The sequence below is a fragment of the Sander vitreus genome, chromosome 16 (genome assembly GCF_031162955.1).
Source record: "Sander vitreus isolate 19-12246 chromosome 16, sanVit1, whole genome shotgun sequence".
NCBI lineage: Eukaryota > Metazoa > Chordata > Actinopteri > Perciformes > Percidae > Sander > Sander vitreus.
The window spans coordinates 12,862,381-12,880,266 of record NC_135870.1 but is presented as its reverse complement, the minus strand read 5'-3'; the positions used below and the strand labels follow the sequence as shown (position 1 = coordinate 12,880,266).

The window sequence follows — 17,886 nt, the reverse complement described above, 5'->3', positions numbered from 1 at the left end:
TGTCAATGTTCTCCCATTCCTTATTTGATCTACTGCTTACTTTTTTTTGAAGACATTAATGGGAAATATGACTTTGGGGACTGTTAGGTCTACCTTTATACAATACGTCATACCTTGCCAAAGTTTAAATGGAGGACTTTCAGAAGAGCCTGTGAGTAGCCTAAAAGTTGTACTTTTTATTGGATACAACTTTTTAATTTCTAAGTTTCGGATATTGATCGCTATCGATTACAACTATTATGTTTTAACATTACAAAATAAAAGCTTTGATCCCCAAATCATATAGGGAACAATCTCTTTATAATATTCTACAGTACATTTTAAACATTTACATTGAGGAGTAGTCATCCATTCAACTAAGCTTTCATGTAGGCTATATCTTGAGGAATGTCATTGCCAAAATCTATGACTTTCAAAATGAAATCTGGCTTTCAGATGGGGATTTCAACAAAGACCAACAAGGATTGGAGTAATTATTTCATGTTCTCAGACTGCTTGTTTATGACCCTGTGTTGTGGACTTGGTTGAAGTGTTGGATTGTTTAAATTGTAACCGCTAGAGGGATACATATACGCCTTTCAAACTCCGTAAACGCCACCCAACCACTATGTGCCATACAGAGAATTGCCGTCAGTGAGAGTTGCCTACCTGTGTGACTTCCCACATTGGAAAAAAAAACACAGCGCCGGAACATTTGAAACATGAGTTGTTCTTAAAAAGACTTAGAGAGAAACTGCCTTTAAAGCGGACGGCGAGCTCCGACTGCTCCAAGTGTATCTGCTTCAGGCAATCAATGAGGACCGCGATGCTTACTTCTGCAGCTCGCTGTCCCTCTTTCTCTCCTTCGCCTTACCAGATATTATAGTGCATTGCAACTTTTGTACAGGCATACAGGCAAGGGGAAGTTTTGATTCGATTTTTTGGTCACAATTTACCTCTTGTTTCCTGTAATAAATATGAGACGTCGGTTTGTTGTCACTTTTATTTGGAATTTAATATGTGCCATTTCTTATGCTGTTTTACGGGTAGGATAAGGAAACAACAAAAAGGTGTGACAAGAGCTTGGCGGACAACTGTGGATTTCTGCGAGTAACTCCTACCGTCCAAAGGGGATGAGGGGGGCATCGGCCGGACCCCCCTCTTGATTGATTACTTATTAGTCATCCCTTTGGCTAAATGGGACCAACTGAAAAGGCACCGTGGAACACATACATGAATCAAATATTCCTGTGTCCCCTGAATGTCTCCAGAGTAGTTTTGCTTAAGAGAGGGGGTCGTGGCTTAGCATTATAAAGAGGGGAAAACAGCATAGCTTTATGGATTTATTTAGACAGTTTCTACGGTTTGACATTCTACCGCTGTAAAAAGAGAGAAGGAAAAACTCGAGAGGATTTCCAAAAAGGAGAGCATTGTGGACATAACATTTTTTTTTTTTTTAGTTATTCCGTTGTTTCTTTCATTTTTTCTCTTTTAAATATTTTTGTTGCTATTTCCTCTCCCGAAAAATGAAACTTTGGACATCTCCCTGGGTGTCTTGCCTGGTGATTCTCATCTTGTGTTTCGGATCAGAGTGCGGGACAGTCCGGAGAAAGGGGAGATCCAAGAGGGATACGGTGCGCATTAGTGAGGCGAAAGCCACCATCCCAGGGGCTTGTGCCACACGTCTGCCCCGGGGCAAACGCTCTTTGCCCGGCTTAGAGCGACGGGTGATTCGCCAGCGTCGGCGCTCCTCTCAGGCGGAGGAAAACTCTCCAGACCGGGGGAAAGCTGTCTATTTTACCGGCAGGGGAGATCAGCTACGACTGAAGCCTGGCGTGGAGATACCCAGAGGAAATTTCACTCTGGAGATGTGGATCAAACCGGAGGGAGGTCAACGATCACCCACAGTGATTGCAGGTAGCACTGTCTACACATCCTCTATCCTATTGTCAACCCAACTCCATTTATAAGTGTAACTCCAAAACTTACATTAAAAATGTTGACTAAACATGCACATGTGAAGTATTTTAGCCCAGTGTCATGTAGTCTGAAAAAAAGCAACATGCAGTTTCAGCGAGTTGAAAATGAGTTCATCTATCAGACTAGACAATGATGTAATGTTCTGAAAAGTACAGCGGATATTGTAGGTAGTGCAAGCATAGGGTCACTGAAGATTTTGATCACATTTAAGTTTGCCGGCTTACAGAGAGACAGTCGCTGCAATATGATTTTATTTTACAAATTCTTTTTTTCTGTAATGTGTACTACTTCAGAATGATGATTTATGTGGCTAATAATCATAAAAGTGAGGAGCACTGGCAGCAGATATAGCCTACTGCATTTGACCGGCAGCTGATGTCACTGTGCGTAAAATGTAATTTCTCTGAACCGACTTGGCTATTTTAAAACTATGATGTAATGGCCAAAACTTTGTGAGCGAGCACGTCACGTCAGGCACAAAGCGGGAGAGATATGTATGTGTAGGCGCTTTAAGCGCGCAGCTCAAGCCGCAAGCTAGTGTCCCCCAAAATCGACACCTTTGGATTGGCTACCGGAGTTACGGGACAGGAGAGACCCAGGGTTTCCCCTCATGCCCGAAAATGTCCTGCGTGTGTTTGTGCTGTGGCGGTGTGCTGTATGGTCACCGGTGGTGTTATGTAGGCTACAGTGTCTCCAAGACGCAGACTATTGTGCAAAATCATGCGTCGACGAATCTATAATGTAAGGCAAAATCAGATAGTGATGATGCATCTCTATCCACTGACTGCGCAGAGGACACACACACACACACACACACACACACACACACACACACACACACACACGCACACGCACACACACGCACTTGTGTAGATCCCTGTCATCAGAGGAAGGCTCGACACTTTATAATTGTCATTTGTGCGCACTCCCTTTTCTCCTGGAGCCATGCGTAAAGGAGCCCCAGAAAGGTGTTAAAACTGTTCTGCATCATCTGTTTTGACCAATAGCGCTTTTGTGCATTACAGTATAGGACAGTTTTTTTGTTGATTTTCTTTGCCGATAGGGAGCGTTGCATTCACAACTCATTGTCTGCTATAGTACTTGTGCAGATGGCTGCCTTTGAACTGAACTGAATTGAACTCAGTCCTCCTCAGTCTCCTGTATACCAGTCTGCACGTTTGAGGAATCAACTAAACCATATGACTTTATATACATGCTCTTTTTTATTTTCTATCTGTCTGGCTCTTTCAAAACAACTCTCCTGTACACACACAGACACATACATATTCACATGTGTGTGTGTGTGTGTGTGTGTGTGGATATACAGTCCAGTACACTTTTAGGTAGTGCTAGCCAGTTGGCAGGGACATTCTCTGCAAAACCAATCCCTTGTCAGAGTCTCAAACTGGGGAAGAGGAGAGTTAGAGGGTCTGTTGTGACCTGAGTGACTCCTAGATTTACAGAGGATGGACATAATAACAGGAACATCTGTACAGTATTATGCAACCCAGTACAATAACAACACTAACAACAGCCCCCACAATGATAGTTGAATAAACACCTCTGAGACGAAATCATAACAGAAAATGAACATTATAGGCTTTACAGATGTGGCATTAGATCAAATTATGTTGTACAGGTGTTAGTGTTGTGCCCCGCCCCCATCTTGTACTGGCTTCTCCCTAGTAGGGATTACCATTCATGTATGTTCATTTTTTAATTTTTATTTTAAAGATTTCCTCCCATCATGCTCCCTTCAGTGAGAAGGGCCTTAAAGAGAACAAATATGATGATCAAACAAATTCAATAAAGCCTAATCTTTTAAATCCAATTCAGGCCTCAAAAATCCCAGTGCTTCTAAAAATGCTCCATCCACTTGTTTTGATCCCAGCACAGTGTTTTTTTGCAGCAGCTGTTTTTTTACTGTGTTGTTTTGACCATTGCATTTCTCTCTCTCTCTCTCTCTCTCTCTCTCTCTCTCTCTCTCGCTCTCTTTTCATTCTTGCTTTCTTCCTTTCTTCCAGATTTCACTTTTTCTTTATATATAATAACAACAATGACATTAGTAAATAGTAGGGCAATGGTGCTGAATAAATATGAAATTATTAATGTAACAGGTTACTTTATATCCATGAGGTAGGTGGATATGACAGTATATACAGTACATACAGAGTTTGTATTTAATAGTGATGATATGTACATGTTAAAAAGCAATGTGTAAAAAATACATAAGTTGAGTTAACCAATTTTCTTATAAAAATTCCTCGGAGAGGTAGAGCAGGACCACTTTTTGGGTGATAAGAGAATGTTCAGGGATCAATTAGCTGTTACCGGTACTTTATACTCCACAGATGAGGAATCAAACCGTCATCAAATACAGGTGTGGATTATCTTGTGCCCTTTGAATTACATACACGCACACACACACACACACACACACACACACACACACACACACACACACACACACACACACACACACACACACACACACACACACACACACACACACAGTTCCTATCTGAAGTACACACACACACACACACACACACAACCACACAACCACACAATCACACAATCACACAATCAGAACATCAAGTTCTGTGTCCAAATGTTATGCAAACTTTGTTGTGCCCTATTAGCCCTTGTATCCGGGTCATGTTGGGTTGTCCCGCATCAAAGGAAGAGAAAAATAAATCACACAAGGAATGGAGGCTCTCTTCCATGACCTGCTGGGGGCAATTATATGCAGACATTAGCAGATAATCGCTGCAATAACAGACATGTTTTGGTGCAGTCATAGTGTGATGATACATGCAAAAATTTGACTTTGCTTGTCTGTATTTCATGGAAACTTGAAAATTGTATCCTCTTCCTGTTTTATCATAATCAAATGTAACTGGGAGACTAAGGAAGATGAATAACTTTGAGATCATGACTAATAACCTAGCAAGTTAGAGTTTGAAGAGGGGTTGAGCCCTGAGTGCAACGCTTATACTCAGCAATCATTACTTCAACTAGAAACATCTTCACAGACTTATTAGTTTCAATCATTATCATGGTCATGCACTGTGCCTTACTGTGATTTAATGACTGTTTGGAAAGATTACATTTTGATTAATGTTAATGTAATTTAAAGGACAATTCCGGCGCAAAACGAACCTAGGGGTAATAACAGATGTGTACCCACTCTGTCTTTCTCTGGGACATGTTTTCATGCTAATCGAATGTGTTTGTAGCTTGAAAGACGCTAGAGCGGACCGCTGATTAGCTTACAACGCTAGTATTCGGGGCACAGGGAAAGTAAAAACAAATCGCTATTTATACCACTAAAAAGGCTCAAAATATCACCACACTTCAACGGTAGCATAATGAGGGTCCTTAAATGTTAACCGAAGCATTGAGAACTTTGTAAGTGTACAGACAGTTTATTGAAAAGATAAATTATAAAGACACTTGCGTTCATGTTTACATGCCGCCACCGTCTTGAAAACCAGTCATAACTTACAGCTGGTGATGCGAACTAAAATCAAAAGCAATTTGCTCAATATATCTGAAATAATCGCACTCTGCATAACTTGTCTAGTGTACTTACTCAGTGGATAACTGTCCATCTGGTCCCTCTGGTCTGGGTCGCCATCTCCAATTTATTTTCGTAAATTAGTTTTTTTTAAATTATAAGTACAGCCCTGTTTATCAGAGAGGGGAAATCTTCAGACTACAAAACACTGCGTCTCTTGGGTGTCGCGACACAACAGGTCCCACTCCGTGCAACACAGACACTCCTGTTCGGTGGCCATAGCTTCACAATGTCCGCAGGTACACCACCAGTTTCCCGAAGTACGAGGCTGTGCATTGACTACTGGTAGCTCTCTCTCTCTCTCTCGTAGCCCTTTCACCGAGCTCCCGCAGCTTCGTTCAATAAACTGTCTGTACACTTACAATGTTCTCAATGCTTCGGTTAACATGTAGGGACCCTCATAATGCTACCGTTGAAGTTTGGTAATATTTTGAGCCTTTTTAGTGGTATAAATAGCGATTTGTTTTTACTTTCCCTGTGCCCCGAATACTAGCGTTGTAAGCTAATCAGCGGTCCACGTTAGCGTCTTTCAAGCTACAAACACATTCGATTAGCATGAAAACATAGAGTTGGTACACATCTGTTAATAACCCCTAGGTTCGTTTTGCGCCGGAATTGTCCTTTAATGGGAAGGTTTTGTGTGAGGACAGTGTCACAGTATAAGTAACAGCGCAGAAAAAGTGGTGTTCATTTATGTTAAAACATGTTTTACTATTGGTAGATTGTTTATGACTCATTAAACCCAGCATTGAGTTGAATTCATTCAGAGGGAAACTTGACAGCCAAGTCAAATGTTTAAACTCAAGTGTTTTCAAGTGGTGTGATGACATTTTTATAATCAATATCCTTGTTATGTTCGTTGAGTTTGTTTTTAAAATATTAATGGAATTTTCCATTGTCTCTTTTGGGAAATTGCTTTGGTGATCACTTTCATATGACCATGAAAAGTGCCTTTCTTTCACCTTTCAGAGCCTGAACAGCTCGAAAGTAAACGGAGTCCTCATTGTTCCCTTCCTCCCTGCTTTTTATCAAGTCCTTGTGACATTTTCCTTTGAGTGTGTATGTGTGTTTTTTTACTTTTTCTTTTTCCTGAGTGTGTTTTTCCTGGAAAAAGACAAATGGCAAGTGCGAGGAAGGTTGCCTTTGAAACTGACAGAAAAAGCTTTTTACCATTGCGTGTGCACATGCAAATCCCTTCATGTGTGTGTTTCTGAGAATACACAAATGTGTACTTGAGCTTTTCAATATGCCTGTGTGTATGGGAGTGTGTGTATTTATTTCATGAGAATGTATATATGCATGTCCATATAAGTATATGCATATGTGTGTGTAGGTGCGTTTGTGTGAGCCAGAGGAGTCGCAGTGCAGGGTCTGGAAAAGTGTAGTGTGTTAGATTAATTGAGCATGGCAGAATTATGACAGCTGTTTACACTAGAAGCCCTACAAGCATTTTAGCACACCTTTTAGCCTTGAGTCCACTAGCTGACAGATGGAAGGCTTTTTCCTTCCAGTGTAGGGGAAAGCCTGAAAACGTCATCAAAGGTCCAAGGGACTGACCTTGACGCTGAACCCAACCCTTGCTCTTTGACCATTTGTCCATTGAAATACCAAGTTAATGAATATATACTGGAGTGTGCATCTAATTAGAAGCAGGTCAAAGTTAGCAAGGAGTCCTTGCAATCACCATTTTGCCAAATGACTCAATGCCTATATGGGCTAGGTGTGCAGGTCACATATTAATTGTCTCTTTGTGAATAGATATAATTGCCAGTTAGAAGTGCTACCCTGATGTTAGCAATTCCCAGGAGTGTATTCTTGTGACAAGAATGGAGTCCTGCTCTCTCCCCAGAATCACCTGCTAATCACACTTTCACATGCTGAGTTGGACCTTGTGAGGCACTACAAGGTGCTTTGGAATCTTTGCACACTTTGACTGGACCGTATAGATATACTGTAGCCTATACACATAGTCACGAACATGCATTAAAAAAACACACATGCACAGACATGAACTTGTGTGTGTGTGTTACACGTACCTCAACAAGCCCTAAACAAACAAACAGTTAACATTCAGAGATCCCCTAAGAAGTGAAAACACCATTACCATGCTGAATCTGACATATACGGTCCAAGTGAAACAGGAAAAAGGTGTTTTGGTGCCTCTACAAAAACAAGGCCATAGCAGAAAACTAGCCTTTTCTTGCTACCCCACTGGCAAAGGACATTCACACGAATGACTTTAAATGCGCTCAGTGTTCACGAGAAGCCTATACAGAGAGATTTCCATGGGGTCTCCCTTAGCTAAACATGCACTTCAACCCAATTTCCAGGGCAACACGCATTTATATAAAAAATGTATATCATATTTATACATTTGCTCCCTAACTACATTTTTTCAGTATATTTTAGAATGATCTATAGAGTGTTCATATAGATGTGGCATATTGACCAACAAATACTGAAATAAATTAGCATTAAGGATCATATCCATGTGGCTTGTGGATGTTGCAAAATATTATTGAAAAGAGAAGATGTGAATTTAAAGTGTCAGCTCTCTTACAGGTGACCGATGAACAATGCTTTTTATTGTTGCTGCTTCTCTTAAGGTCACGTCCACATTTACATCTGGAAATAAAGGCATGCACTTATTAACAGACTTTTTTCATTCTTTCTCCAGGCCTGTACGACAAATGTTTCTACGCCTCCAGTGATCGAGGCTGGCTGCTTGGCATCCAGGCGGTTAGTGAACACGGGAATCGTGATCCCCGCTTCTTCTTCTCCCTTAAAACTGACCGTGCCCACAAAGTGACCTCCATCCACTCCAACGCTCGCTATGTACCCAACCAATGGGCACATGTGGCCGTCACATATGATGGCGTGTACATGAAGCTCTTTGTCAATGGCGCCCAAGTCGGCGTCAGTCGGGAGCAATCGGGTGATGTCTTCAGCCATTTGACCAAAAAGTGCAAAGTGCTGATGATTGGGGGGAATGCACTGAATCATAATTACAGAGGGGCAGTGGAGAGGGTGGGCTTATGGAGGCAGGCCAGAGGGCAGAGGCAGATTGTCAGGGATATGCAGGGCCACGAGGACCCCCAAGATCTACCTCAGCTGGTCATACGTGAAACATTCGAGCACCCAGGTCGGAAGTGGCTGACTGTAAAAGATGGTAGCTTTCCTCAGCCTGAGCAGGGGGTAGGTGGACGATTAGGGTTTCTGGGTGGTGGTGGAGTTGTTATTTCTGAGGGATTATTAGACACAACGCTGGACCCTCCAACTTGTGGTCAAACTGTCTGCGACAATGTTGAGGTCATCAAAAACTACAACAATCTTTGGACTTTCCGTCGGCCCAAGAAAGTACGATATCGTGTCATAAATGTTTGGGACAATGCACGGATGAGGCCAACTGTATCAGACCACCAGATCAGCCTGCAGCACCAGCAGCTAAATGATGCCTTTAGTCCCTACAACATCACCTGGGAGCTTAGCATTCACAACGTGTCCAATTCTTCCCTTCGAAGCCGTTTGATTCTAGCTAACTGTGATATCAGCAAAGTTGGCGATGATGCATGTGACCCAGAATGCAACCATCCACTGACAGGGTTTGATGCAGGTGACTGCATGTCTGGGCATCGGAGCCGTTGCCCTGAGCACAAGCAGGGGAATGGGGTATGTGACCCTGAATGTAACTGGGAGAACTTCTTCTATGACCTTGGCGACTGCTGCAACCCCAATGTGACTGATGTGACCAAAACATGCTTCAACCGCTCGTCTCCACACAAGTAAGATCACTCTCACATTTTGCATGTTACTATGTTTGTAGCACTGGTAATCCTCCTTGCTAGTTGTTTATTAAACAAAATACTTAAATTCCCTAAAAATCTGTATCCAACCACAGCATTCCTTGCTTAATTTTATAAATTGTTTTGGTTGATATGATTGAATAATTTTGGGAAACCAACTCCACACCATGGCCTCCAGTAAATCAAACAACAAATCTTTCCATACATGTGCCCCTGAAGAGAGGTTTTTAATGTCTAGTCCTACTGTTTCCTGACCATTTTGACTGAGGCTGAGTGTAACATAACTCCCAGCATGTGTGGCCTGGGAAATCCTCTGGGAGCAGCTAGTCCAATCTAGCCTTGGCCTGGTTCAATCAGTGATCCACACTTAAGCAGGGCAAAACAAACGCAAACGGATTACTTTCCAAGTAGCAAATGTACAGGCCAGACCACTCATTTTTGTATACATTTTTCAACAACTCTCCCCACCTTTTTCTACTCTGTCTCTTATACCCAATGGTCCTAATTAAGATGGCTTGATTGGAGAAAGGAGTTGGTTTGGAAAGAGTGACATTCTAAACAGAGTGGAAGGGCAATTAGAGGTCAGAAAAGAGAGTCCAGTATGTTTTTTTGCTTGTAGCAATGGAAATCATTTTAAAGACATACCACTCTCTCCAGGAAACCACTGAAAGACATGTTTCCTGGGGAGAAAGGTATGGGTCCCTAAACGTGGGTGCCTGAAAGAATGTTTCCAGGAAAAACAGTGAAGAAAGTTTACTTCACTTGCACATGAATAACAGTTTTACAGACTCTCCTAGGTGTACTGTACGTCAAGCAAGAGATTATGTGGTTTCATGCGGCTACTTTAGGATAATACAGAGGCCTTCATAAATGCAATTTTTTTGTTTTTGTGGTAATGTCATTGTGGCTTGTATATGATGAGTAAAAGCTGGCAAGGACAGAATAAATCTCTGGAATTTGCTGTAATAAGGTTTGTGCCAGACCTCCAATAGCAGGATTGTTTGTTTCTTGGTACACTGAAACTCAACACAGTAGACGGAGACATTTTTGTGGACAATGCAGGGGGTCTTTATGGTTACGCCAGAAAAAGAGACAAAAATGAATGAAATTCAGATGTTTGTCAGGATTTTTTGCCACTGTCATGTGGGAACAAGCGAAAGGGAGAACAACTATCAGACCTTATGTGTGGGATTGTTTGGGACTTTCTGATAGCATGAATCAAAGAAACCGGGCTGTTTTCAATCACAGTTAAGCTGGAAGCATTGTCTGTTTGGCACTATCCTGTTGTTTTGAAATGACCGCAAAATAGCTAAATAATGACATCTAATTAACAACATCAGAGGGGAAAAGCAGGTGGGTTTGTCGTTGCTTCCATCTCTCAATTCCCATCACATCCCTTCCAGCTTAGTCATCATTAGAAGCTCATTCATCAAGTGGCAGGCAAACTACTTCATTTAGACATCAGCCATTGGCAAAACGCTTGCCGCTGCAATGTTCAAACCTCCCTGGGGGCGTTTGAAAGATGGGCTTGTGAAAGGAAGGATAGCTGCAAGAGAGAGAAAGAGAGACAGAACAAGGACAAGAGAATTATCAGTTTAAAGAAATAGATATTATCTCCCCAAGTGGTTGCTTATTTTGCCTTGATTATGGTATGTCTGGAGAGACTTGCAGAGAGCTGCACTACAAACAGTTTGACATTCCTTCTTAATTATGGAATTCTGGATTAACAATGTACTGCGTATGCAGGGGAACAATGGTTGTGAGGTCCTGCATTTATTCTTGCAGGGTTTGCGCCTGTTACCACTTACATGTAGTATTTTCAAAAATCTGGCTAACACAGGACACAGGCAGCTCTGTGGTCCTGCAACAGTCTCTCCTCTGAAAATACCATTGATAATAACCTCCCCTCTCCCTCCCTCCACATTTGGTTGAGGGAAATATTTTGCATTGTTTTCACAGCACTTGGTTTTTACACTTCATATGGTTTTGGTGGTATTTTATGTTATCTGACAGCATTTATTTTAAGGCTGAACATTCTTATGTGTGGAGCGAGGGACATCTGAAATTGGGGCTGTAAATGTATACACTGTGAATTTACATTATATTTGCAGAAACGCAAAAAACAAATGGCACTGGTTGTTTGAGAAGCTGAAGTGTGGGTTTGACTGTCAAAGAAAGATCAATGTAATATACAGGCAACTGGACAGAAGATCAATCCCATAATATCAGAACTCATCAGATTCAGAAGTTTTTTGCGAGCAACTGAAATTAAAATATTTTTTGGAAACCAAAACTCCAAAACTAAAGCAAGATGGATACACAAACTTTGCAAGGTGGATATTAGAACCATATGTTTTTGGGAAATGAAGTTCTGGCCTGGCTTTATCAGAGGCTAATAGGTCATCTGTTTTCCCTTGGCTTCTTTCCCCCTCCTGAGTCAATACCTCTCACTGTGGCAGGTTAATGGATGGACCACACTTTCTCTTTCCTTCTCTCTCTCTCCCTGCTGTATTCTAGCTCAGAGTGGGAAGCTAATCTCCTAGGCCGTTGACTTGGGTGTTTTACAGTTGGTCGTCTAAACCTTAAGCCCCCATCCCATAAAACATAATGGAGTGCTTGGGTGTAAATACCAGGAGTTTGCACTTCCCCTTTAAAGCCATAGCACACTTAAAAGCACCTGTTGCTTAGGTTTCACCTGTGCTCGCATTGGGGCTGATTGACATCTTTCTTTGGGGACTGAGGGGAAAGTGGAGTAAGGAGGGTCTTTACTAGGGTCACCATGCAGGCAGGGTAGTTGCATCTGACTATGATGAGGTAATATGTAGCCAGATACTGTAGGTGTTGTTTTTGAAAATATTCCACACCAGGAAATGTAGTTGATAGTGCCTTGGTGGAGTCATTGCAGTTCAAAAGTCAATGAAGGCACTGCCTATTAAGAACCCCTACTTCAGATAGGAACTGGGAGAACTAGGGAGCATTCAGTCTGTCATATTGTCTATTCTATGTCTCCAAATCCTGCTTTTTCAAACTCTTCTCTCATCAATGAGCGGTAATGGCAGGATCTCTGGAATCTGAGCGTTGACACAGTTTCTATGCATGTGTCTTCCTTGGAAGGGAAAAAATAATCAGCGGAGTAAGTTGGAAGGTTAAAGACGAGAGTGCAAGTATAGTAATAAAGGCAGAGATGAATGATGGGTTTAGGGGCTGTGGTGTTGACCGACTCGATGACAGAGGAGCTGAGGGGCCCCTCCAATTTAAAAAAAAGTGTTCTTGGCCGTGAGACTGTCATTGCCATGCCAGCTCCCCCCAGTTTTCACACTATGCTGCCCCAGACATATGTACTGTATACAAGGCAAATTTATGGGCTTATATGTATTATATATGGGTGTAAATGGATGAGGTCATAATCCCCCATTTAATATGTATCAGATATAAAAGCAGTAACACAGCAGTTTCAGCTGCCCGGCGAACCCCTGGATCTCCCTACAACAGATGCCCTGCAGTGACGCTTGAATTTAGCGAAGCTTGATTTTCTGCACTCACCTGACCCCCCCCCCCTCTCTCCCTCATTCTCTCCGTTTGTACGTCTTTAACAGTTTTTTTTCTCAGGACATGTCTGAACAGTGTTGTGGTTAAATGCATGGAAAATCCTGTTTTTCCCAAGTGGCTCATCTTGGCTGAAAATGTTTGATGGGAGGCAAGACAGGGGGACAGGGGCTATGGGATGGAGAAAGAGCGAGAGAGAACACCGGGGGCGGGGTAAAGGATTATTGGCGAGGAAGTCTGAATAAGATGTGGATGGACAGATAGCAAGACAGACGCCCAAACTGCTCTGACGACAAACAACCTCACGATGAGATCTTTGGGTACCGGCTTCCTACACTGGCAGCTAACCTAAACCTCTACCAAATCTTTACCAGCATCTGAAATCAAAAACATGCACACACGTATGTATTCTAAGACTGTCTGCTTTTTGCTCTGAAAGTCCCTCCCTATATCAATCCAGCATGCGATGCACATTTGTGTTTTTGTAACAGGGCCTAAAGCATTTAAATAATTGAACTCAGATTAGTTAGGTTCTGACCCTACAATAAAACTGCTGCTCTTATTCATTGCTGACTCAATCATTTCAGCATCAAACCTCTCTGACCCTTCCCCTCCCCGCCTCATGCATGTCCAAAAACTCTGGACAAATATTTTCTAAGGAAATAATGAAATTCCTGAAATTATTAGGAAGAGGGACCTTATATCATCTGTCCTCTCTCACTCTCTCTCCTTAGACCTGGCCTCAGTGAGTGCCCCCAGTTGGTCTCGCATAGACTTGAAGAAAGCATTTGCTACACTGAACCCTTTATCCAAAAAGTCTGTTTTGAGGGAGCACTGCGTCTTCACTAAGCAGCTCCTTATCCAACTTGTGATTTAAGGCAGAGAGACTTGTCCAACATACGGTTGTAAAGATGTTATGAAACATTTTGTGTAGCAGCATATGAAATGTGCATTGGTGGTAACCTTAGCAGGTTTGTTGCATCACAGGAATTAGCTCACTGATGTAAAGTCTTCCAGAACACCAGTGTAACTGACTTTTAAATTGCTTCCTTTAGGCTCCATTGAATGTACGCAATTAACTTGCTTGAGAATGTTTGATTTTACACTCACATTTTAATATTTTATGCTGACTTTTACTTTTAAAACATATAATTATTAACCAAAATAGGAAAAAGAACATACTTTAAGGGCTTATTTAATGAATAGAAGAAAAAAATTTAAAACTAGCCAATAAAAAGAAACTACCTTAATACTGAACCTACAGTGGTACTACTCGGGCAGTTGCACTTCTTTTGGCAACCAAATGCTCCACTATAATTTAGCTGACATCCCAAGATGTCAAATGTTATTCCTTCTACTTTGAGCTGCTATTTTTGTGGATATCACTGTTGTTATCACAGGGCCATTAATCATAAATCGTGATCGCATGTCAGCGAGTCTTGCTGAATGCAGTTTTTCAGAAAAAAAGTTGAAAGACAGTAGGCACAATAGTGAAATTTCAGCAGTGTGTAGGCTTTAAAGTCGGTGATAACCCCCAACCCCTTAGCTTGTAATCAAAATAAATCTAAATCAGATCAAGCATCTTTGTCCAGTGGAACTGTGCACAACTGTATAACTTTACCACAAATCAAAACATAGTGTAAATATACTTTTATTTCAAGTCAGCTGTTGACTGGGAGAGTAAATATAAATAGCACACTCCAGGATTTTGTACTTCACAAAGGCACGAGTCTTTGACATTTTATTTTTTATCCTTATCTTTACCTGAGTTCAGTTAAGTTGGAAAAATATGATGTGCACTTTGAAAAACAACAAAGCATGATATGTACTCAAAATAATGTAGCACAAAATAAAATTGTATGTACGTTTAAAGGTTGGTATTATAACTTAGGTCTGGATTGACTCAAATGATTACAAACGTTTACAGACAGGATCTTTTGTGTTTATGATATATGGAATTGATGAAATTGAAACATTGCACTATTGACATGACGTTTTTTTTTAAATGCCTTTCAAATGTACCATAAGGTTTTAAAACAGATGTGGAGTTCAGGTTAAACATATGTGATCATGCAGTATAGGTGCAAATCAACCTTGCAAGATAGCAGTAGCAACTCAGACCCATGACCAACCAGGCTCTATTATTGTATGCAATCTATTATTTTTACAATTCCATAATTTATCAACTATCAAAGACACAGGGTACCAATCACAAAAAGATGCCAACAGCAGATGACAGTGTGTTATTTTACAAATTAGAGCACATTAAACCAAAGAAGAGGAACATTGAAATCACTTTATTTTTTCAAATCAGTTTACTCTTTTGCTGGGAGGAAACTCTCCCTGCTGTTTAGGGTCAGGTGCAGTAAAGGATGGTTGTTTTAGCATCAGTGCTATCACACTTAATTTTATGATCTAAGCACATATAAAATAAGAGTACAAAATAAAGGTGGGCAAGTTTGTCACACAAACTAGGTCAAAACATCCAGTGGATCTAATTTGTGATAGTACCACCTGTGCCATGTTTTGTTTCTGATAAACTCCTGTTTTCGTATCTATTTTCAGAGCCTTTTAAAAACAAAGAAAAGGAATAAACTACCACTTCAGCAAATGCAATTTATTGACTCTTCAAAGAGGACTGAGCTTGTTGCTGCTGTTTGCTAGCACCACTAGCCAGGCTTGAACGTGTTTGATGTGTTCATAAAATGAATGACAGTTTCACTGTTGGAAAGATATCTCATTATTTGGAATGATTGCAGTCATTAGTGCCGCCGTTAGTAACCCCAGGGTCGAGACAAAATATGATCTCATGGGGCGACATCAGAATACCTGAACAACTAACTGAAGTGTCCGGCTGACTTGAATGAATGAGGCAGATCTATCAGGCTATCAAAAAATGTTTTTTTGTAATATTTTTTTACACATTTTATGCTATAGATGCAACCTAAATAAAGGGGAAAAAAATTAACCAGTGTTGCTGCATGGACACATACAGTAGCTTTATTATATGGCCATGCTAGCACCTCCTCATATATAGTATAATACATTATTCTGCATGTTTAAAGCTAGTGTGAAGATTTGAATACGTAATATCAAATATCATATGGATAAGATAGTCCTTCACTGTTAATTTCACTCAGCAGTGCAGCCTGTAAGACCATAAAAAACATTAAGCAATGTCACAAAAATGTCTAAACTATTTTTAGTCCCACCAGTAAAGTGGATTTATTTCCACCAGCACCTGTTTTGGTACTTATGTGACATCTCTTACTGTATGTCAAAATGAAGAAAGAGCTCACTCAAGCGTATGGTCAAAGAAAGAAAAACAATAATGGAAAAAAAAGTTTTGTACTGGTTATTGCATGATTTACTATATTCCAACATAAATCATCATGGACACAAAAACATTGCGGCTTGGCATTTTGTGTCTCTACAAATTGATTCAGAAAGAGAGAGAGAACTCAACTCTAAAAGTGCTATACGACCATATTTGGGGTATTGCAATGTTTATTTGCCTCTGGGACTTCCTAGACAACATCAACAACGTGGTCTGTAATCCCCCTTTTTTATTACACAAGTGTATTGTAAGTGAGGAGGGACTGCAATGAAACAATATGATTTATTGGTCACAATTGATACCAGCCTGATTCCCAGTTCTTTAACCTGACATCATTCATAATTGCACTGCAGGTGCACAATCACTGTGCCAGGACTTCTGGACAAAATTACCTTTAATCTGTTGGTCATGTCCATGTGAAAACGTACTTCAGGCACTCTTAGGCAGAGCAAGAAGAGAAGTTATATTAAAAGTCTTTATATATTTGGGCATATTAGTTTAACTTACAATTGGTTTCAACCTCACAGGTTCAAATATTCCAATTTAACACTTTAAAAAAAAAAAAATTAAATTCAACAGGGACCTAATTCTGAGCTCCGTCTTCCTGAAAGATAACACTGCGTAAGCTCTTTTTGGCTAGTAACACCGTTGTTATTTGTAAAACTTTGCCTTGATGAAATCTGCATTCACTTGGAAGAGACTATCCTCATTGTAAAGCTATTAACTTAATGTAAAATACTCTTTTTTTTATCTTCCAGAGCCTATTTGGATGTCAAAGAGCTGAAAGAGATTTTGCATTTGGATGGCTCGACTCACCTGAATGTCTTCTTTGCCAATTCTTCTGATGAAGATCTGGCAGGGGTTGCCACTTGGCCCTGGGACAAAGAGGCCCTCACACATTTGGGTAGAAGACAAACAACATGCATGCATGCATGCACACTCACATGCAAACACATCCCCTCTTTGGCAGCCTAGATTTTGAGTGATTACATTTCAAGCCCCAAACAGTTTCTCTCCTAATCACAGCTCTAACTAGCTCTAACTGGGAAAAAAGGTGACAATGAAGCTGGGGAGACCCATTAGTAATGCATTGTCGGAATCTTTCTCCAGTTCCATGATTACTTTACATTGGAATAGGGGTTTTGTGTTGCAGTATTTACATAATGTGTATATGTGTCTTCTTCTTCATTTTCTCAGGTGGAATTGTGCTGAATCCTTCCTTCTATGGTACATTTGGTCACACTGATACAATGGTCCATGAGATCGGTCACAGTCTTGGGCTTTATCATGTATTTCGAGGTATATCAGAGATCGAGTCGTGTAATGATGCATGTTTAGAGACTGAGCCCTCAATGGAGACTGGAGATCTGTGTGCGGACACCAACCCCACTCCCAAATACAAAGGCTGCCATGATCCTGAACCGGGCAACGAAACCTGCGGCTGTCGGCATTTCACACACACGCCGTTTAACAACTACATGAGTTATGCAGGTGAGATGTTGTGTGCAAAACGTTACAGTTATACTTCTCACATGAAACTGACACACAGAGCTCACTGTAATGAAATGTGTTGGGTCTATGTGCATACTAAGACAGGTGTGGAATTTAGCAGGCACATTTCATGGGAAAAACACAGCGCATCCTGTGCAACATTTTTTGTT

At 40.9% G+C, this 17,886-nt stretch overlaps 1 protein-coding gene across 2 annotated transcripts in view; it reads left to right on the top strand.

The window, feature by feature from the left end:
* Positions 1–674: 674 nt before the first annotated feature.
* The window catches only part of pappaa (pregnancy-associated plasma protein A, pappalysin 1a), a 97,653-nt gene continuing 80,441 nt past the window's right edge, over positions 675–17,886 (top strand). For both annotated transcript variants that reach the window (XM_078271244.1, XM_078271243.1), the window contains exons 1-4: positions 675–1,896; positions 8,217–9,321; positions 16,984–17,129; positions 17,423–17,716. In XM_078271244.1, coding sequence (XP_078127370.1) covers positions 1,506–1,896; positions 8,217–9,321; positions 16,984–17,129; positions 17,423–17,716 — 1,936 coding nt within the window. In that variant the 5' untranslated portion in view covers positions 675–1,505. The remainder of the gene's footprint in view (positions 1,897–8,216; positions 9,322–16,983; positions 17,130–17,422; positions 17,717–17,886) is intronic.